We start from the raw sequence: 19,715 nt of genomic DNA on the forward strand, positions 1-19,715 counted from the left end.
CCATCTAAAATAGACACAAAACTGTTCGTCATCATAAATGACAGGAATCTGCTTCTGACATGAAAAGGAAGTTCAAACAGCAAAGAGGAAGAGGCAAGGCTACTTACATAGGCTATACTGAGCTTTCCTCTTTATTAAACATTTACAAATGAGCAAATCACTGTACACAAAGCTCCAGGGAAAGCACATTTATCTGCGTTTATAAAAAATTACAAAACAAAATACAACAGAAATGCAAACCATAATACTTGAAGACACATAACAACACACGACTGTTGTTGTTAATTTGTTCAATAGAGGTTTTTTTTCTTCTCAGTGGCAAACCCAGTATTTAACACGTTTGAGTGGGTTTAACATTTCTGTTTTTACTTAAATGGTCATGAATAAATCGCCAGACACATACAGCTCAACTGCACCCCAAATTCAGTTTCTATCTGACACCTCATTAGACAGTTGCTAACATTAGTAAACTTTCTAAGAAGGATTTGCGAAAAACAGAAGTGAGGCAGCGAAAAACTTCTAAAACATTGTAATCAACAATCATAGGCTAGTCCCGATGCAATAGCAATAAAGTAAAATACAGCTTTTTTGGTTGGATTACCCTAGTTGAATTCGCATTGCAGGTAATAATAATAAATATCACGTTATTTTGGTTACGGCAACTCAACAGCGTAAAAGTAGCCCACACACTGCCACACAGATACCCCAAAACACTGGGGGAGAAAACACCGGTATTTGGCGCCCTCTGGTGGCTATGAATGGCACGCGCAAGATTCTAGAGATCTGGCATGTATCTAACTTGCTCAACCTCCAACATATCAACACAGAAACAAGAGCTAAATATTTAACACGCATTGTAGACTTTGATAAATGTGCCTCCTTAAAAAATGTTATGGTCACCGCACTCAAACGCATGTCTCTCCTGACATCAGTGGTTGGCCAGCAACATGACTGGTTTATAACTCTCCGTTGATTCTAAAACATTGCAATTGCTCTTTTCACATCTGGAATTCAGCACAGGGGCCTACACACACAGAGCACTGACTGACTTAGAGGACCATTCACATATAGTAAAGAATAAGAATAGAATCATCTCTACATCAAATAAATATACAGTATATATTCTTATATTCCAATATAATGTATGCAATTCTCTCTATAAAATCAGGACATTGAGCTGAACTAAAAAGGTACAATAACACAAACTCATAATGAATTAAATATCTTAGAAACATTTCTGCACCACTTAACACTTAAGTTTTGTTTATGGAATTGAAAAAAAATAAATTAAAAACATGCATTGATGGTGGATGGTGAAATCACAGAGGGTTAAAGATTTAAACACATGGATTTATGGTCATAATTCTTCAGCTGTGACGCTGTGTTTATTATTATGTCACCGCTCTGTGCTTCACTTGAGATATCATGGCTTGAGCGGTCCATCAAGATCATATACAAACAAAAGCAAGACAAAAATTACTAAGGTAGTAATAAGCTGCCTATTTATCCTTCAAGGATGCGACCTGTGGGCATCTAAGAAAACATGCTAAATAAGATTTAAAAACAAAAGGGTAAAAATATGAATTGCCCATCAGTTCATCAGCATTGTCAAATACACACAGGTCTGAAAGTATATGCTCATGGATCTTTATTGTTGAATGGCAGTGGACTGCACGTACAGACTGTGAACTTGGGCCGGTTAACACTTATCTTTTTAAAGCTGCTCGATGACACCCATTAAGGTTTCATTTTCTTAAAATATTGTTTATGGCACAGGTGTTCATGACAGCACATATTAGAGGGGAACAAAATACCTTAAACAGAACACACTGTTTCTGACCCTCTTTTGGTTGAGTTTACACCGCAGATGATGGATGGTAAAAACAAAACTGATGAAATACAAATATAAAATAAAAGAGACACTGTCTCATGCAGTGAAAATGGTACAAAACTGAATTAATTCAAAACCAAACCAGTCAGTGAGATTTTATGGTCCAGCCTGATCCTTACCCTTTAGCGTGTAACAGATCGATCGATCGCTCGCACGCTCGCACACACACAGCTTATGATTTAGAGTATGAAGTATGATTTAGACCACAAACAGTAATTCTTAAACATTCAGTGCATTTTGTCACATCTCCAAATGGACACTGAGTAACAATTATTATTAACTATTGACAAATGTAATTCTAATTAAAGTTACTTCCTATTTGTTTGGCTTACAGGGTACGTTTCTTTGTAACAAACTTCAAATTCTAATCTGATGTGGAATAAAATTCCTCTCAAACACTGAATATTGAGATCTGAATACAGTCTCACAGCTGAACTATAACAGTCACCACAGACAGGGCTGAAGCACACATTTGATAGCAATGACCACAATTCTCTTAAATATAACGTTACATAAACCTCAAAACCCAAAAACATGAAAACAAATATGAATACGGCATTAAGCAGTGGAAATACAATCTTTTTTGAGACTATGATGGCATATGGAAACAAAGACTAGCCTGAGGTTGAAATGACAGTGTGATGAGCAGTGCATTAAAACAAAATAAAACATAATGAACACTATAAAATATTCAGACCATCTATAGGCACAGAACATTTGTACACAAGTGGAATTGGACAGCTCGAAGAACTGTAACAACGACGTCATCTTAATATATATAATATTCTTTTGTGGTGTAAGAGATAAACATAAAACATTCACAAAAATAATATAAGCAAAAACACTGAATTGTACACACACAAAGAAAAAAATGGAATGACCCAAGGTTGTGGTTCAGTTCTCCGTTGTTTCCCTTCTTGTGTTCCTCATCTCATCTCATCTCCCACTTCCACACATGTTCACTCCGGTGAAGTGGTCTGGAAAGCTAGGCTGCTGCTTCCAGGGCAGGGAGCAGGCCTTTCTCTGTCAGATGAGCCTTGAGCGAGTTAAAGATGTGCAGCTGTTGGTCTGGTCTCAAAGCAAGAAGCTGCTGGATGACTTTAGAGGGGTTTGGCCCTCTAAACGAGAGGAAATATTAAAGCACAGTGTTTTATGCTCTAGACACACTCTTTTACTTTAATTATAATTGTGATTATATTAGTCTTTGGCAATAGCAGAAAATAAACTAACAAGGCACTAGGTTGATAGAAAAGAAACAACTGAAACAATAAAATATGTATCGCTCATTCTCACAAAATAAACCCAAAATGGTGAATCAAACATAAAACACAAATACAAACAGACACTTGTGGAATGCTGATATAATAGGCTGACTTAATGAGAACTATAGGCCAGGATGCCTTTGACTTATCAATTATATAATGTTATATAAGGTATACAAGATAAGTCCAGATGTCTGGACTCGGTTTAATTTCAGTGCATAAAGAGTAATAATATTAGTGACTAATTAAATCTCATATGCATTCAACCCACACCACGACATGGTTCATGTATTGTGTACACTACCATTCAAAGGTTTGGGGTCATCAGCAAGGATACATTCAATTGATAAAAACATACCATAAGCATTGTTACAGGGAAGAAAAAAAAAAACACTTTTTAGAAATTTCTATTCATCAAAGAAAAAAAGTATCACAGTTTCCACAAAACACGATGCACAGCACAACAGTTTTCACATTTTCTTGAGCATGATTTCTGAAGGATCATGATGTGACCCTAAAAGCTGGAGTAATGATGCTGAAAATTCAGCTGTCACCACAAACATAATATATAGTAAATTGGTTTTGTAAATAGTAGTAGTAGTAAATAGTAAATGCAAGGATAGTAAGGATAAGATACTTGAACAGGTAGTTCAAATTCTGTTTAATCACTGTTCTATATTAATGCTCTGCTTTATGCATCCAACCATACAAATTGATGCTTTAATTTATGCAAGAAAGATGATGGCAGATTGCGCTGCACACACACATAAATTTGTTGTCAATAGTTCCCTACAATTTTTATTAATAAAATAGCCTAGATACTAGATCGCTAAATACTGTAATAGTCCTCAACGAGGTGTAAAATCACTGTTTTTGAAGTAATTAATTGTTCGTAGAGAGACACATAGATGCAGCACACAGGTAATGCACACACACAACTGTCATCTCTCTTTCTCTCTCTCTCAAACGATAATTAATTGAAATAAATGCTATAACCAACCCCAAACTTTTGAATAGTTATGTATGTTACAACTCTGGTCAGAAGTCAATTACAACCCACACATAACTGTACCAGAAATTGATTAATAACAGTCTTACCTTATAAAGCTGGCGATGTAAACATTTACAAATGTGGCCATAAGGTACTGACAGTCGAAACGATCCATGATTCCTCCATGACCTGGAATGGTGTTTGCAAAGTCCTGCAATGATGGACATCAGAGAGACAGTGTGAGAAGAGCGTAAAACACAGGACTGGAAACTCTTCTGAAGCTCTGTGCCACAGCTAAATGAGTCTTTCACTGTTACTGCATAGACAGACAAATTAAGCTGCCTTGTGGTGAAGAATGCTTTAGGTAATAGTGAAACCAAGACTGAAGCATTTTTCTTTTTAGATCTGATGATCTGTGGGTGCTCAAATTACACCCACCTTGATTTTGAAGGCCCTTTTGAAGCCACTGGCGAAAAACCCTCCAAAAGGTCCCATGATGGAGGCAAATGCTGACAAGGCAATGCTGTGGATCTGGAATGGGTACAACTTCACTGTGGTCTAAGAGGACAATGAGAGAGAGATGGAAGTGTGTAAGAAACTGTGTTTATCTGTATGCAACTTCAAAATACATCAAATGTAATCTTTTATTTTATTCAGGATTCTGCTTAAAAATTGTGGTCCAAAAATGTCACCCTCAATAAAAAACAGAGTCAAGCAGAGCTGTGACAGATTCACAGCAAGTGGGAAGTCAGCAGATGGCTGTGTCTGAGTAACTGGTAAACACAGACACAAAGATCAGAAGAATAACAAAAAGAGAAAGAGAAGGAGTGGACACACGGAGTGAGAGTCTAACAGATGATGTGTGTGTGTGTGTAGGTGTGTGTGTGTGTGTGTGTGTTTTACCCAGCCCGTGATGGACTGCAGGACAGGCGGCAGACCGTAGTCCTGAAGCTGGAAGAGCTCAGGCGGCTCACAGTCTACTGTGAAACTGTTGGAGTCATTGTTAAACTCCACAGGACACACAAAGAAGCGGTAACCTGACATCACGTAGGACAGCTGGAGAAGGGACCAAATGTGATTTGTTATCATTCTGATACATCAAATTAACTTTTAAAAGAACTAATCAGCCCCTTCCAAGGTGTCAATCAAGGCCATTCTTATTCTTACGTCACCAAGGTTCCAAAATCTACATAAAAAGTCAGAAAAGACCTGACGGAGAACAGGAAGTGGGTTATTAATACTCACTAGGATTCCAAAAACAACAGTGGAGAAGAAGCCACCGATAAACCCCTCCCACGTCTTCTTAGGAGACAACTGTAGAGAAAATTCAGCATAAGAGAACTACTAAAAATACACAACATTACACAGAAGCCACATGAAGTAGTTAGACACTCAAAGTAGTATGAACGTTACTACATTAGATAAACACAAGCACACTTTTTCAAGGTAAATATTTTACAAAAAGAAGATAATTAATTAGTTAATTTTTACATCATAAAACAGCAGATATACAGATTAAACTTAACTATGTAGGCACTTTCTGATTGTCAAACATTAGCGGATAGTTTATAGTTGGTGATAAATTTAACAGAACATCCAATAAAACACCGGTTGATTAAAAACAATTGCTAAAATTATGAGTAAGCAACTTTACCACACTGCTGTTCAAAAGTTGGGGATAACAAAAATGTTAAATATATAAAAAAAAATTACTTTTATTTAGGCGATGCATTGAATGTATCAAAAATGAAAAAAATATTTCAAATAAACCCTGTTATTTTACTAGCAAAAAAAGAAGCTTGTGAAAAAAAAAAGTATCACAGTTTTCACAAAAACACAGTATTAAGCTGCACGATTGTTTAAGAAAAAATCAGAAATGCTGATTTTTGCATCAAATTGGACTGGAATAATTTCGGAAAGCTCATGTGACATTGAAGCCTGGAGTAATGGCTGAAAATAAAGCTGACATCAGGAATTGATTACATTATAAAATATCTTAGAACAGAAACCAATTATTTTAAATCATAATACGAATTTACAATATTAAGTTTTTTACTGTATTTTTGATTAAATAAATGCAGCCTTTGTGAGCATAAAATACTAATTTTAAAAACATTAAAACATCCTACTTCAAACTTCTAAATAGTAGTGTAAATACTATACCACCATTTCATTATATTTCACATGTAATAATTTGTGATTTTTTTTTTAATATTATTTAACTGGAGTGTCAAAAACACAAACCTTGATGAGAGGGGTGCGACCGAAAAAGAAGCCAAACATGTAAGCCATGATGTCATTACAGATAACACAGGAAATGGGCACAATAAACCTGTGCACACAGAAACAGATTATCTTATTCAAACAGATCACCTACAACAGAAAACCAACTCTACTGTATCTAACATTGTGGAGTGACACCGGATTGAAAAGTTCAAATGTGTAAATGTCATAAGGGTTTTGATAGTGGTACGCAGGAGGCTTCATCTTACCAGATCATCCCCTCAAACAGGTTATGAATGATTAAGTGGGACTGAGTCACCACAATCAGCAAGGTCACATGAGTCCAGCCGAACTGGGGAGAGAGACAAAATCTGAGACAAAAGACAGTGCCATGATACGGAAAAGATAGGAAACGTGTAGGGTCTGTGTCCAAGTGCCATGAAAACATGTAGAATGTCAAACGTGTGTGTGTGCAGAAAAACACTCTCAAATGACACTTGACTTGTTCTATAGACTAAACACACTCACCATGTAGAACTGCAGGCGATAGTGTTTTTTCACAAGGCTCAGAACAAACATGCAGAACCCTGGAAAACACACACACACACATCTGGTAAAACAGACAATTCAACCAATGCCATCACCACATGTCTATGGGACTATTTTAGGCCAGGCACACCGGCACTAATTATATCCTGTTTGTCAGGAACCAGCCGGTGGCCAAGAAATCCTGACCAAGCCAAATCAAACACTGAAAAGACCATCTGAAATGACATAATCTGCAGGACATGGAAGGTTTATACATTATTGAACAGTCTGTCTAACAAACTGACAACACATGATATTGTTTTATAACTGATGATCTTGTTTAACTTTACACCAATAAACACAGTTGTTCCACTTTATAAAAAGAGATCACTGATGTATTAAATAGAGATGTTTCCATTCCAGCTGTCATAAATGTAATGTGTACACTAGCCGTGCTACACATAAAAAGTATGATATATCAGAATAATTGTTACATATACAAATAATTGATTAAGTAGTCCTAATATAGCAAGGGACTTGTCTGTATGTCTTACTTCTGAACCATATATAAATGACGATATGATTATCAATTTTTATTTCATTTGATAACTATCATTTTAGTTGATACTTATTGTGCTCTTCTTATTGTATTCAGGTCCCATATTTTGACCACACTGCCTATTTTGTTACATATTGAGGTTTGCTGTGTCAATATATATTAAACATAAACCATTTTTCTTTTCTTTGTACTTCCTTTTTTCTTGCTTCGATGAGCATTATTTAATTGCCTGCTTGAATTGTTGTGAAAAAATAAAACAAGAAACATTTTGACTTGTTGCTTCTCATTTAGCCTCTAAAGAAATCTGCTGTATCGCATCTTTTGAAAGAGAAAATGAGCGAGGAGTGCACAGACAGGCAGAAAGCCTAACCACATCCTGGATGACATTAACTTCACACTTATGAAAAAAGCAACACCCCAAAAAACTAAAATCATTACGACTGCATTTCAACTGTTAAAATAAATTACATTTTGAAGACTGCATCCAATTCTGTGTGGAAAAGTTGTTGTTGGCCTCAGCAGTAACTGTGAGAACTATTAGTTCCCAAAGGCCTTAAAGGGTTAGTTCACCCAAAAATAAAAATTAGCTTGTATTTTACTCACCCTCAAACCATAATAGGTGTATATGGCTTTCTTCTTTCAAACGAATCCAATCAGACTTATATCCTGGCTCTTCATTGTACTGGGCAGGTGTTTCTGTTCAACAGTCCAAAACATGTTAAATAAAGTGCATGCATCCATAATAAAATGTGCCTCACATGAACCCTGGGGGGGTGAACAAAGAAAGGCCTTCGAATCCATGCATTTTTAACAGAAAAATATCCATATTTCAAATGTAATAAAAACTTTTCTTTCACTTCTGCAGACTGTCATATGCAGAAACAGTTCCGGCGGATGACGTAGGACATCTCCGTTGCCAGATTATTGACGAACGCGGAGAGAGAACAAAACAAAACGCCGGTCATGAATTAGAAGCACAAAACGAGGATTTGTAAAGAAAAATGTCAGAGGATTTCGATATGAGACTGGTTTTCCTTTGCTAAAGTAAGAAAACTTTGCTTCCTTAAACTTGTGAGACTTGTATATCGAACGCTTCTGCATACGACACTCAGCAGAAGTAAGAGAAAAGTCTTTGTTACATTTGAAATATGGATATTTTTCTTACAAAAATGAAGGAGGCCTTCATTCATCCCCCGGAGTCATGTGAGGCACATTTTATTATGGATGTTCGCGCTTTATTTAACATGTTTTGGACTGTTGAACAGAAACACCCGCCCACTTCAATGATAGAGTTTAGAAGAGCCAGAGCAATTTTTAATATAACTCTGATTGGATTCGTCTGAAAGAAGAAAGTCAAATACACATAGCATGCTTTGAAGGTGAGTAAAACACACAATTATTTTCATTTTTGGGTGAACTAACCCATTAAAACCAGAAACATCAATGGCAAATAAAGTGGCATGCATGTAGGAAAGACAAGGTCCTAACCTGTGAGGTACAGGGCAAAGGAAATGAAGCGGTGGTATTTGCTGAGGATGCGTAGAGAATCCTCCCTCTCCACCAGTGTGGAGAAATAATCTGCCACCGTTTCACCATAGAAGAAGTAGTTCACACACAACAGGAAGTACCTGACAAAAACCGTTTAAACTGGAAGTCAGACATTATTGTGACAAAGTCCTTTCACATCCATTCATTAATCAAAGTGCTTCTAACAGTCGTCAAAGTAATTATAATGGCTCAATTTGTTAGCAATAGGAAATGTAAGAAATGGTGAGACTTTAGCTGAGCAGCAGCTCACTAGGATTATGACCAGATGAAAGAACGGTATGTTAGGCTACACAGAAGGAGAAATGGTTCTACTTACACCTGATTTGCCAGATATCTAATTTACAAAAACCTAAAAACAAGTTCAAAGAAAAGTTCACCAGTTTAAACATGGCAAATCAAGAAATGTCATATTTTGCACAAAAGAAAAATAATGAAGATATTTTGCTTTAAGAAACTAAAGCCTGTATTTAGATTTTTTTAGACTTGATTTATATATATATATATAACTATATATGAGGGGAGCCCAATCCTGTTCCTGGATATCAACCCTCATGCAAAGTGAAGCTCCAACTGAAATATTATCTAATTTTATTCATCAAATTGATTCATAGTTCTTTCTTTTTTATTTTGGACATTAAAATATGGCATTTCTTCATAAATGTTTTTCAAAAACATAATGAAATTTGGCATCAAGACCTGATTTTTGCTAATTTTCCCATGTTGTTCCAAACCCGCAAGAACACACATTAAGATAACTTTGATGAAATCTGAGTGCTTTCTGACTCTTCGTAGTCAGCAACACAACAACTACCACGTTCAAGACCCAGAAAGGTAATTGTTAGGAAAGGAAATGTTTAAATAGTCCATGTGACCTCAGTGGTTGAACTTACATTTTATGAAGTTACGGGAATAGTTTTTGTGCATGAAGAAAACATAATAAATATGTTTATTCATAAATAACTTTATTCAACAATTTCTTGTTTTCTTCACTTATATTTTATAAAAAATATCTTAATTTGTGTTCTGAAGATGAACAAAGGTCTTATGCGTTTGGAACAGCATGACAGTAATTGATGACAGAATTTTCTTTTCTGGGTGAACTATCCCTTTAACTCAACACTGACTTATTTAAATAGTATTCATTGGGTTTTTTCACATTGCCAAAACCTGGTGAATCTTTTCTTTCGCATTTGAAACAAACTACACTACAGTTTGACTGTGGTCTAAACCAGAGTGAATTTCCATACCTCTATACAGCTGGTGATAGCATGTATAGCTGGATGAATAAACAAGTGCAGCATTTACTAATTTCTACACAGAAAATGGGAAAACTTGTAAGACATCAAGACAGCCATATTATGATAAGATGTAGTGTTGTCACGGTACCAAAATTTCAGTATTCGGTACCGATACCAGTGAAAATCCACGGTTCTCGGTACCAATTTCGGTACCAAAGCAAAACACAAAAATATGCCAATTAAAAAACAAACACTTTTTCTCACTAAAAATAAAACCAATGCCATTCTTTATAATTATTACAATTGTGTTTAAAGTTTTTCTACAAGTAATATAATTATGAAAAACAGTAAACAAGTTTCACCCAAATTTAATTTGTCTTTTAATTAATGAAATTTAAACACATTTTATTTTTTGGTAAATAAAGGGGATTAATTTTTTCAACAGTAGTAGCAGTATCACATACATTCTACTAAATAATAGTAATATTTCTAGCACAACGCCTTTATGTAAAAATGAACTTATTTTGACCGGTTGCCGTGAATACCTTTAAAATGACACTGGTTTTACTCCAATGAAACGGTAAAATGCTTGTGAAGTGACTCAGAACAGTTCTGGTGATGTTGTTTATGTATTTATGTCCTCATTGAGATGGCAGATGCTGAAATTACTGCAAGCGTCACGCACTTCAGTCTATGTAGTAAACAAACCATTCATTAATTCACACAGAGACGCGCAGAACATGCAGGATTCATATTTCAAGAACCGTGTTGACTGGGTACTCTGTATCACCGGTATTTCAAGAAACCTGGTACCGTCACATTTTCATTTTTTTTAGTACTGACTTGGTACCGAAGTACCGGGTCTTTTGACAACACTAATAAGATGAAAGTGATGATGATGCCCTCTTATTACAGGCAGTGCACAGTGGGAGAGAGAGACAGAGAGAGATCTGGGGGGACAGATAATGAGAAAAGGGAGAGAGGGAGAGAGGGAGAGACAATGAAGTGTGAGAATGAAGGTGGCAGGTGCGTGTCGCGGTCTCACCAGCTTAGTGTTCTGAACCAGGGCAGGTGGTAAGAGTGATAGACGCTGTAACCAATTGTGATGATCTCATGGAAACACTTGATCTGAACACACAGCACCTGTGGAAGACACACAGAGGACAAAAATAAAAACAAACTAACAGGCAGCCAACTAGTTCCACTCTGAAGTGCTATTTATTTCTAGCTGTATTTTAAAGTAAGATTGCATCCTGTGTTTTTACTGCTCTAACTGGAAGTCAAAAAAGCTTCCTCAATCTTTAAATGTCATGATATAGCAAGACCACATCATTTATCAGAAAATATTAAAAATTAATCACCATTATGGAAATATATTGTCGGTTCAATTTTATAATTAATTTTGGACACCAAAAGTTGTAGCACCAACTAGTGCTAAAATAGTTGTAAAATTAGCGCACGGTAGTATTACTTTAGAATTATTTATAAATTACTATTGTATTAAATAATAGTTTTGTTTTAGCAATTTTGTTAGATGAATTTGTGAATTTCTATTTAGCTTTAAAAAAATATACTTTTTTCAGTTTTAGTTGGAGTAAATTTAGGACTTCTATACATTTCTATATTTTATATTATTGATTCAAATTCAGCATCACAGCATAACACTGTTTGACTATAACTATTGAGTGAGTAGTGCCTTTTTTTTTACATAATAGTATAGATTTTTTTTATATTGTTAAAAGTTGTAACATGAAAATAATTCTAGGCTATAATATCTGAAAGAGTCAGATTATGGAGCAAAGTAGACACTGATTATTCAGAGACTACAATGTGGTCTCATGAATATATCTGCAGGCCTGCCTGAACATTACCAATTAGTAACAATGTTCAATAATGTCAACAGAATAAAAAAAACACACATCAGTACTCATCGGTCATGTGTAAAAGCAACAAAGAGACAGAAACCTGCCTGTGATTTCCTAATGATACTGAAGGCATCGATTAGCAAACTCAGGTCTGTTTGATTAGGGTTAGAGCTAAACTCTGTACGAAAGTGGATCTCATGAGCCAGATTTGAGGATCACTGATCTAGAAGATATTTTAAGTCTTAAGCATTGTTCGCATTCTGCTAATTCACACCTGCATGCCTGTTTAACCAAACTTAAGATAAACTAAGTTTGGTCCTACACCAGAAAAACAAACTATCTAATGCTTACAAGAATAGACTACATCCTGAAATATAATTAGAAATACAATTAGCATCAAGCTACACTTGAAAATGTAATTATTAAAGAATTTGCTTACCCACTTTAAACCATCATCCAGTGCTTGTAATAACTTCTGATTGTGATTTATAGTGGATTTTGATTCTATAATAAGCAGACACATGCACTCTTTGTATGTTTAATAACGCAACACTTCTAATATTTGTCATAAACATCCTTTATTGCATCCATGAGCTGTATACAAAACACATACAGAAAATATATAGTCATAATCATGCGTCTGTCAGCTTTCATATTTCATGTGCAGAAAATGTTTCACTCGGTTTTTATTTTTAGACTAGAGCGTGACTCATAACACTCGCGCATGTATAATAAAACGGTCGGTGCTCTACAGATCACATGATTCAGTGGAGAATTATTAGAAATGTTATTCTGTATAAAGAACATGTGAGAATAAATCTTTTTTTCAAATACCAACAATAAACGAGAACTCAGCCTCCACTCTCTATACTTGTCTTCGGTGTTTGTTTAAAACAGCGCCACCATTCTCTCCCTTTTGTGCAACAGCAGCTGCTCCGGTCATGTGATCCTAGCTCGAATCTTATTGGATGGCCCTTTTTTTCACTTTGCGAAACTGAAAAGACTGACGAACAACACAAAAAAGCATTCACATTTTCAGTATATGAATGTCCGCGGTCTGTGTGGAAGCATCCATAGAAATCTATTGTTTTATTGCAGCGTGTCATCTCGTCTGAAATTGGCTTGGCTTTTTCACACTCAGTGTGGAAAGACCTTTAAGTGTAAATGTCTGTTGGTGTTTACAACAACAGCAAGAGAAAATACTCACAATCATCATCAGCACCATCGGACCGAGATAAATAATGATGAAGAAGAAGGAGATCATAGCCAGCGTGAGGATGCCCCTCACCCACCAGTTCTTCCATCTGCAGGACAGACAAACCCATTAACACAAAGCATATTGGGTGGAAATATAATCTTCCTAATGCGAGGACTTAAAGCTCCGGTGGCCTTTTTACTGAATGAATCATCTGGTGTTCACAGCAACATGCCAATAATCTGCTCTGGGCGCTTTATACACACTTTTCATCTCACGTCACATGCAAGCGTTGTTCTACTTTACTGAAGAGTCATTTTAATCGTAGATTTAGAGATGCTTACCGCGAGGAGAGGCCAGAGAGGGCTTTGTTGAGAACCTCTGGTGTGTCATCGGCAGACACAGGAACCTCAGGAAGTCCAGAGTCTGACTTGGTCTCATTGTCCGAGGCTCCGTCTCTCTCCTTTCCCTCTGTTTCAGAGCCCTGGAGACAGTAGGAGAGAAAAATAAATACAAAAGAAATTAATTAATCTATAAGTTCATTTGCAAAGAATTCTGAACACTACTTACCCTACTGTTTATAGTTTGGGATCAGTGGGTTTGGGAATCGAAAATCAATTACAATTAGAATAGAATAGAATAGATTACAATTACTATTAGAATAGAATGCTTAAGGTCAGGAAGTGGATACTTGTAAAATAAAAATTAATTCATAAATTCCATGAGATTGTTTATTTGTCTAATATTTTTTCTTCAGAACCACAACGTCCATAAAAAAAAAAAACGATTTATTCAGATTTGTGCTGCTTTATTTTACACAAAAACTGCTTTCAAAGTTTTGCAAAAAGAGAGTGTTATCAAATATGTTTTTTTTGTGATATCAAAAGTTTTTTTTTTTTTTTTACCAAACTGAAATTGAAACCAATAAAAATTGGAACTGATCATATTCAAATGACACCCAACCCTAGGAATCAGTGAGAGTATTTAAAATAATAAATGAATACTTATTATCACCTAGATTGCAAAAAAATTATGACAGAAAAAACTATTTAAAATATCCTTTCATCAAAATTATCAGGATTTCAACAGAAAATATTGAGCAGCACAACGGTTTTCACCATTGATAGTGATATGAAATGTTTCTGAGCACCACATCAGCATATCAGAATGATTTCTGCAGGATCATGTGACACTGAAGACTGGAGTAATGATGCTGGAAATTCAGCTTTGCCTTCACGGGAATAGATTACATTTTAAAACATTAAAATAGAAAGGACATATTTCAAATTGCACTCTTATTTCACAACACTACTGTTTTTGCTGTATTTCGGAGCAAATAAATTCAGCCTTGGACCATCTGTATCTAACAGGCCTGTGTGTCACAATTACAAACGACCTGTCTTCATCCCCAGAGCAACAGCCTGTCTTCATCAGATGGTGCTGTCGAGCTGTTATGATCGTTCCAGAAACCTCTTTCTATCCATCTGACATGCATAATCTGGATCTGATTACAAAGAGAAACCCTGAAGCTAACGTACATTTACAGCTAACACTCATTTGACAGCAAGAGCTATTGAAAGATCCAGGGTTTCCATGCAAGATGCCAGAGTTAAAAATACCCTCCCTCGCACCTCCCACCTCCTCCCCTGTCTCTCAAATGCTCCGCCGACCCAAAATAGCTCATCAGGAACTGAAGACATCCAGCTCTTCCTAAGAGAGACATTTTCAGTCTTCCTGCCAGATTTGAACCCACACTCAGGGTATGAGCAACACTTCGCTGAAACTGGAGGACGCCAGCGGTAGCCATCTGGAAACATGGAATTCCCCGACAAACATAACATCAATGACAGTCTACAAAAGAGATGAGTGATGTCAGCGTGTGTTAAATTTGTCACATTCATTAAAAATGTAAAGTCTGACATTATTTGGTGTTCAGGCAGGGAAAACTTTGTACCAAATCTCCAACATTCGTATACGATTGTCACATTTCGCCCCTAGTGGCAGTTGCAGCAAGCTTTTAAAATGGTCATGTGAATGAATGATGAATGCATGAATATATACACAGTCTTGGCGAGTAACTAGTTACATGTAACGGAATTATGTAATTTCATTACAAAATAAATGTAACTGTAATCTGATTCAGTCAAAAGATTTGTAATTAAATGAAATTGCAAACATTTGGTTGATTTCTTTCCCAAAATGCAGACGTCTGTAAAATATGAGATAATCAATGTTTCAGTAGTATTTTATTTTTTTAATTATCATTGGTTTTACGGATTTTAAACAGTATCTTGTAATGATTTCAAATCTGCATTTAACCTCAGAACAATCTCAAAGTAAAAAAGAGGTGCTAAAGTCTAATTTTGTGGTGGCTGTGCTTCAATTTTTAATTTTTATAACCTTAATTTAAGTGATGAAGGATTGTCTGAAAGTCTGACAGTAGTCAGTGTTGAGTACTACTGTTGAAAATGTTCATTAGAAAGTAATCAAATGCAATCAATTACACTACTTTATTAAAGTAATTTAAATAGTTACACTACTTATTACATTTAAAATAGTGTTAACGTGTGCATTTCCAAAGTAACCTTCCCAACACTGTATATCCACACAGAACAACTGAAAGAGAAACCTCCCTAGACAAACATTTACAGTAGAATGGACTGTAGTAAGGAGCTCAGAGATGTTCAACATGGCAGTCTCGTAGAATACCACAAGTAATGTAACTTGGTCAGCTGTAATTTACCTAACTTTATCCGGTACAAGAGAGCCACTGTCCTGCAAAGTTTAGCCAGAGATTGTCTTATTATTGGGAGATATGAGGGTCACTTTAGATATGTGCTAAATGAACACATGTAAATAAATTAAAATTAAATTAAATTTATGCATTTAGCGACTTTGGGATTTTATCCAAAGCGACTCACAGTGCATTCAGGCTATCAATTTTTACATATCATGTGTTCCCGGGGAATCGAACCCCCAACCTTGCTTGCAGTGCTCTACCAATTGAGTTACAGGAACACAATTTTTAAATGTAAAAGAATTTGACTAGTCTGCATGAAGAACAGTCCTGAACGCCTTTGAGATGGACTGAAACAACAACTGACAGGAGGTTAACTATTATAGCAGCAAATTAACACCAATAGTTTTGAAAACAAACACGTATGGGTGAGATGTCCACATACTTTTGGCCATTCACAGTACTTCATCCTAAATTCAACAGGGACACAGTGTCTTTCTCTATTTCATTACAATGACATAGTTAAGTCTAATGTAATAAACTCAGCAGGCCTCTCTCGCCTCTCGAACGAATTCTTAAAATTCTTAAACTCTCGCAGCAACACGAATACAAATCTGTGTAATGTCTAATAACATGAGGTGAGTAAATGATGACGAATTTTAATTTGAGAAAATATATCCCTTTTACATGAATCAAATATGACTGCATTTCATCAAAGAAAGAAAATCTGACATGGCATGTGAGACTATTGTTTATTGGTTTGTTTTTCTCAGAAAAGTCTGAGAAACAGGAAATAAATAAAACAAATCTGATACGTGATGCCTTCATTCAATCAATTTGCAACGCACAAAAATGACAAAACCTATATATGTCAGATTATAGACGCCAAATAAATTGCTAACTTTCATTCTGACTTTAAAATACCAAATATACAGACAATGGACTGAAAAAATAATAATAATAAATGGTTTGAGTCGTAACATGACCATATTCAGTTCATTTGCCTGAAGACTGATATGCGATTGAAGGCAGCACAAGGTTTCATTTGCATGATGATCAAGTATTAGGTCTTTGGGTTTCATATGAAAAATGAAACTATTTGGCATAATGTGGACACTGTCATTACACTAGCACTCATAGCTACACTTACACACGTTTGGGTTATTCTTTCATCACTCCAGCATGCTGGCAGCACTACAGATAGAAGAGGCTGTGCTGCTTATTTCTTCTTTATTTTATTTTCTTCTTTTATTTCTTTTTATATATAATACAAACATAAACATAGCATGCAGAAGGAAGTCATATGGTGATCCGCAAATATTTGCTATCAACTTAGTATTACTCATTCAAGTGATCTTACTGTAAGGTTAAGCCCATGCCAACAAGTCAAGACACCTGCCACATGAATGTTGACTCACCCATCCACCCAAGTCTCTCTCAGTCTCCATGTTTTCTCTCTTTTAATATCTACACAACATGAAGATCAGTCCATGGACTCCAGAAATCCTCAAACTCTGCTGAAAACACAGCTGGTCGTTAAGAGTTTAACCTCACTGTCCTAAACTGAACAGAGCAGGGATTGTTCATGCCACTTAACTTTATTTCAGAAACATGGCAACTGCTAGAAATACAATGAGGCCTTAGTGTTTTGTTGGGACACACTGAAGAAACCTTCAGTAGTTACATAAGAAGAAGTACAGGAAGAACATCAGAGCCTTGATGATGCTCAGACTCTCTGTGATCTGTTCTATAGAGAAACCACAATCATTTATCAAGCTAAATCATTAAAAGCTGTTTCAGTGGTGTGACAGGACACTTGCTGGCGAGAACCAGAAACACGACCTATAATCGATTTTTTCTCTCTCTCTCTCTCTCTCTCTCTCTCTCTTCATGTATGACAGCTTGTAGTTAGCTCAAATGATAGCCGTGACAACATGCATCTCTCCACATCTCTTTCTTCATTCGTTACCTTATCCTCCAAGTTTTGATGCTGCGGTTCGTTATCCGTCGCTCCTCGGTGGCGTAATTCTGCCATGTTCGGCTCGATTTGTTGGAAATAAAGGCCTGATGAAGTAACAATCTTCGGGGATTGCTGTTCGTTTTCAATGATTGTTATTGGCACGGGAAAGGGAGCGAGTGCGCATGCGTGCGCTGAGAGAGAGAGGGCGGAGCAGTCTAAGGGGCGGAGCGACATCTAGTGGCCAAAGCTGAGAACACAAGGCAGACAGATCGATAGATGGACATTTATGGATTCTGTCTTTTAAACAGATTGTGATTGTCAAAAGTAATTTATTAATTTAGATTTTAAGGCAAAATCCTAGTTCGAAATTATTATATTTTTTTTAGAAATTAAAAACTGTTAAGTAATGTAATATGTAATTAATCAGAACCTTCATTATTCATCATAACCTACAGTTTATTTCTAATTTTTTTTACGTTGTGTGACGCATTTTATCACAAGATGTTATATTTTAAGTTAAAAACATCTGACTGCTACTTTTCACTCCTCAGTTATAAATATCAGATGAAACACTGCCATCTATTGGACATACGTATAAACGGCATCTACAGGATCCTTACTTGCATGTTCACATCACGAGAGATTCAACTGGTAAAATTCTCTTTATGAGTTAAGTTGCATGCAACGAGCAACTTTTTTTTCTAACACGAAAGCTGTCTGTGAATATTTTTCATTTGTGGTTTATCTTATATTGAACATATAACGTATAGTGACAGAAAATGGAGGCGAAGGTTAACCTTTAAGTGTTTTTTCCCCCTTATTAAAATGTTTTACCCTTAAAGAAGTGAATACATTTTAAAATCTGCATGTTTAACATCATAAACACTCAAATAAGATGTGGACTGTAGATATACCAGTAGCCTAACAACAACAGCCAGAGGCAGATAAACAAAAATAACTTATTGTTAAAAGGCCTACTGAAATATTAGAAACATTTAAAGAAGACAGCATAAAGTAATACAGACATAAGCGGAAATAGGAACAGATACGACAGTTTTGTTATTGATCATTGTGTTTCCTGATAATGTTCGGGGTTCAGACACACTCTCTCTGTTTAAATCTAGATTAAAAACGCATCTCTTTCGCCAAGCATTCGAATAATGTATCTCTTAAATTGTGAGTGTAGTTGCATCTGCATTTTTATTCTTTAGCTTGGGTTAAACTAATTTTACTTTGTTGGAACAGCAGCTATGCTAATGATGTCTCTATTTTGTTTCTATGTTTTGCCACGGGATTTACATCCCGTGGTAACTAGGATTTACACAAGCTCCAGTCTGGATCCAGAACACCTGAGAAGAGATGATGCTGACCCTCAGAGGACCCCAGATGATCCTAACCTTGAATCAACAAACAGAACTAACAATTATTGCTACATGTGTGACTGCATCCTATAATTACTATTAATTAATAATATTGATAGTTGATCGTCTAGCTGACTACGTCTTGTATTTTTATTATTATTTTTTATTTTTTCTAAAATCCTGTCAAACGTGCACAAACTACTAGCTACTACTAAATATTGTAGAAACATAATTTTCTGTAAAGTTGCTTTGTAACGATTTGTATTGTAAAAAGCGCTATACAAATAAACTTGAATTGAATTGAATTGAATTGAATTGTTGAAAATGTCAAATATTGTCAATGTCTTAGATAAATAG

The 19,715-nt window shown here is 35.7% G+C and overlaps 1 protein-coding gene across 1 annotated transcript; it reads right to left on the reverse strand.

The window, feature by feature from the left end:
• Positions 1-2,351: 2,351 nt before the first annotated feature.
• On the reverse strand, positions 2,352-18,178 carry cds2 (CDP-diacylglycerol synthase (phosphatidate cytidylyltransferase) 2). The gene is made up of 13 exons (XM_059551140.1): positions 18,007-18,178; positions 13,645-13,784; positions 13,313-13,409; positions 11,286-11,383; positions 8,943-9,082; positions 6,896-6,954; positions 6,637-6,719; positions 6,389-6,476; positions 5,390-5,458; positions 5,048-5,200; positions 4,583-4,702; positions 4,252-4,355; positions 2,352-3,009 (listed from the first exon to the last, which is right to left on the reverse strand). The coding sequence occupies exons 1-13, from the start codon at positions 18,070-18,072 to the stop codon at positions 2,877-2,879; spliced, it is 1,350 nt and encodes a 449-aa protein (XP_059407123.1). The 5' UTR covers positions 18,073-18,178; the 3' UTR covers positions 2,352-2,876.
• Between the last annotated feature and the right edge of the window lie 1,537 nt (positions 18,179-19,715).

This window comes from Carassius carassius, chromosome 5 (genome assembly GCF_963082965.1).
Source record: "Carassius carassius chromosome 5, fCarCar2.1, whole genome shotgun sequence".
NCBI lineage: Eukaryota > Metazoa > Chordata > Actinopteri > Cypriniformes > Cyprinidae > Carassius > Carassius carassius.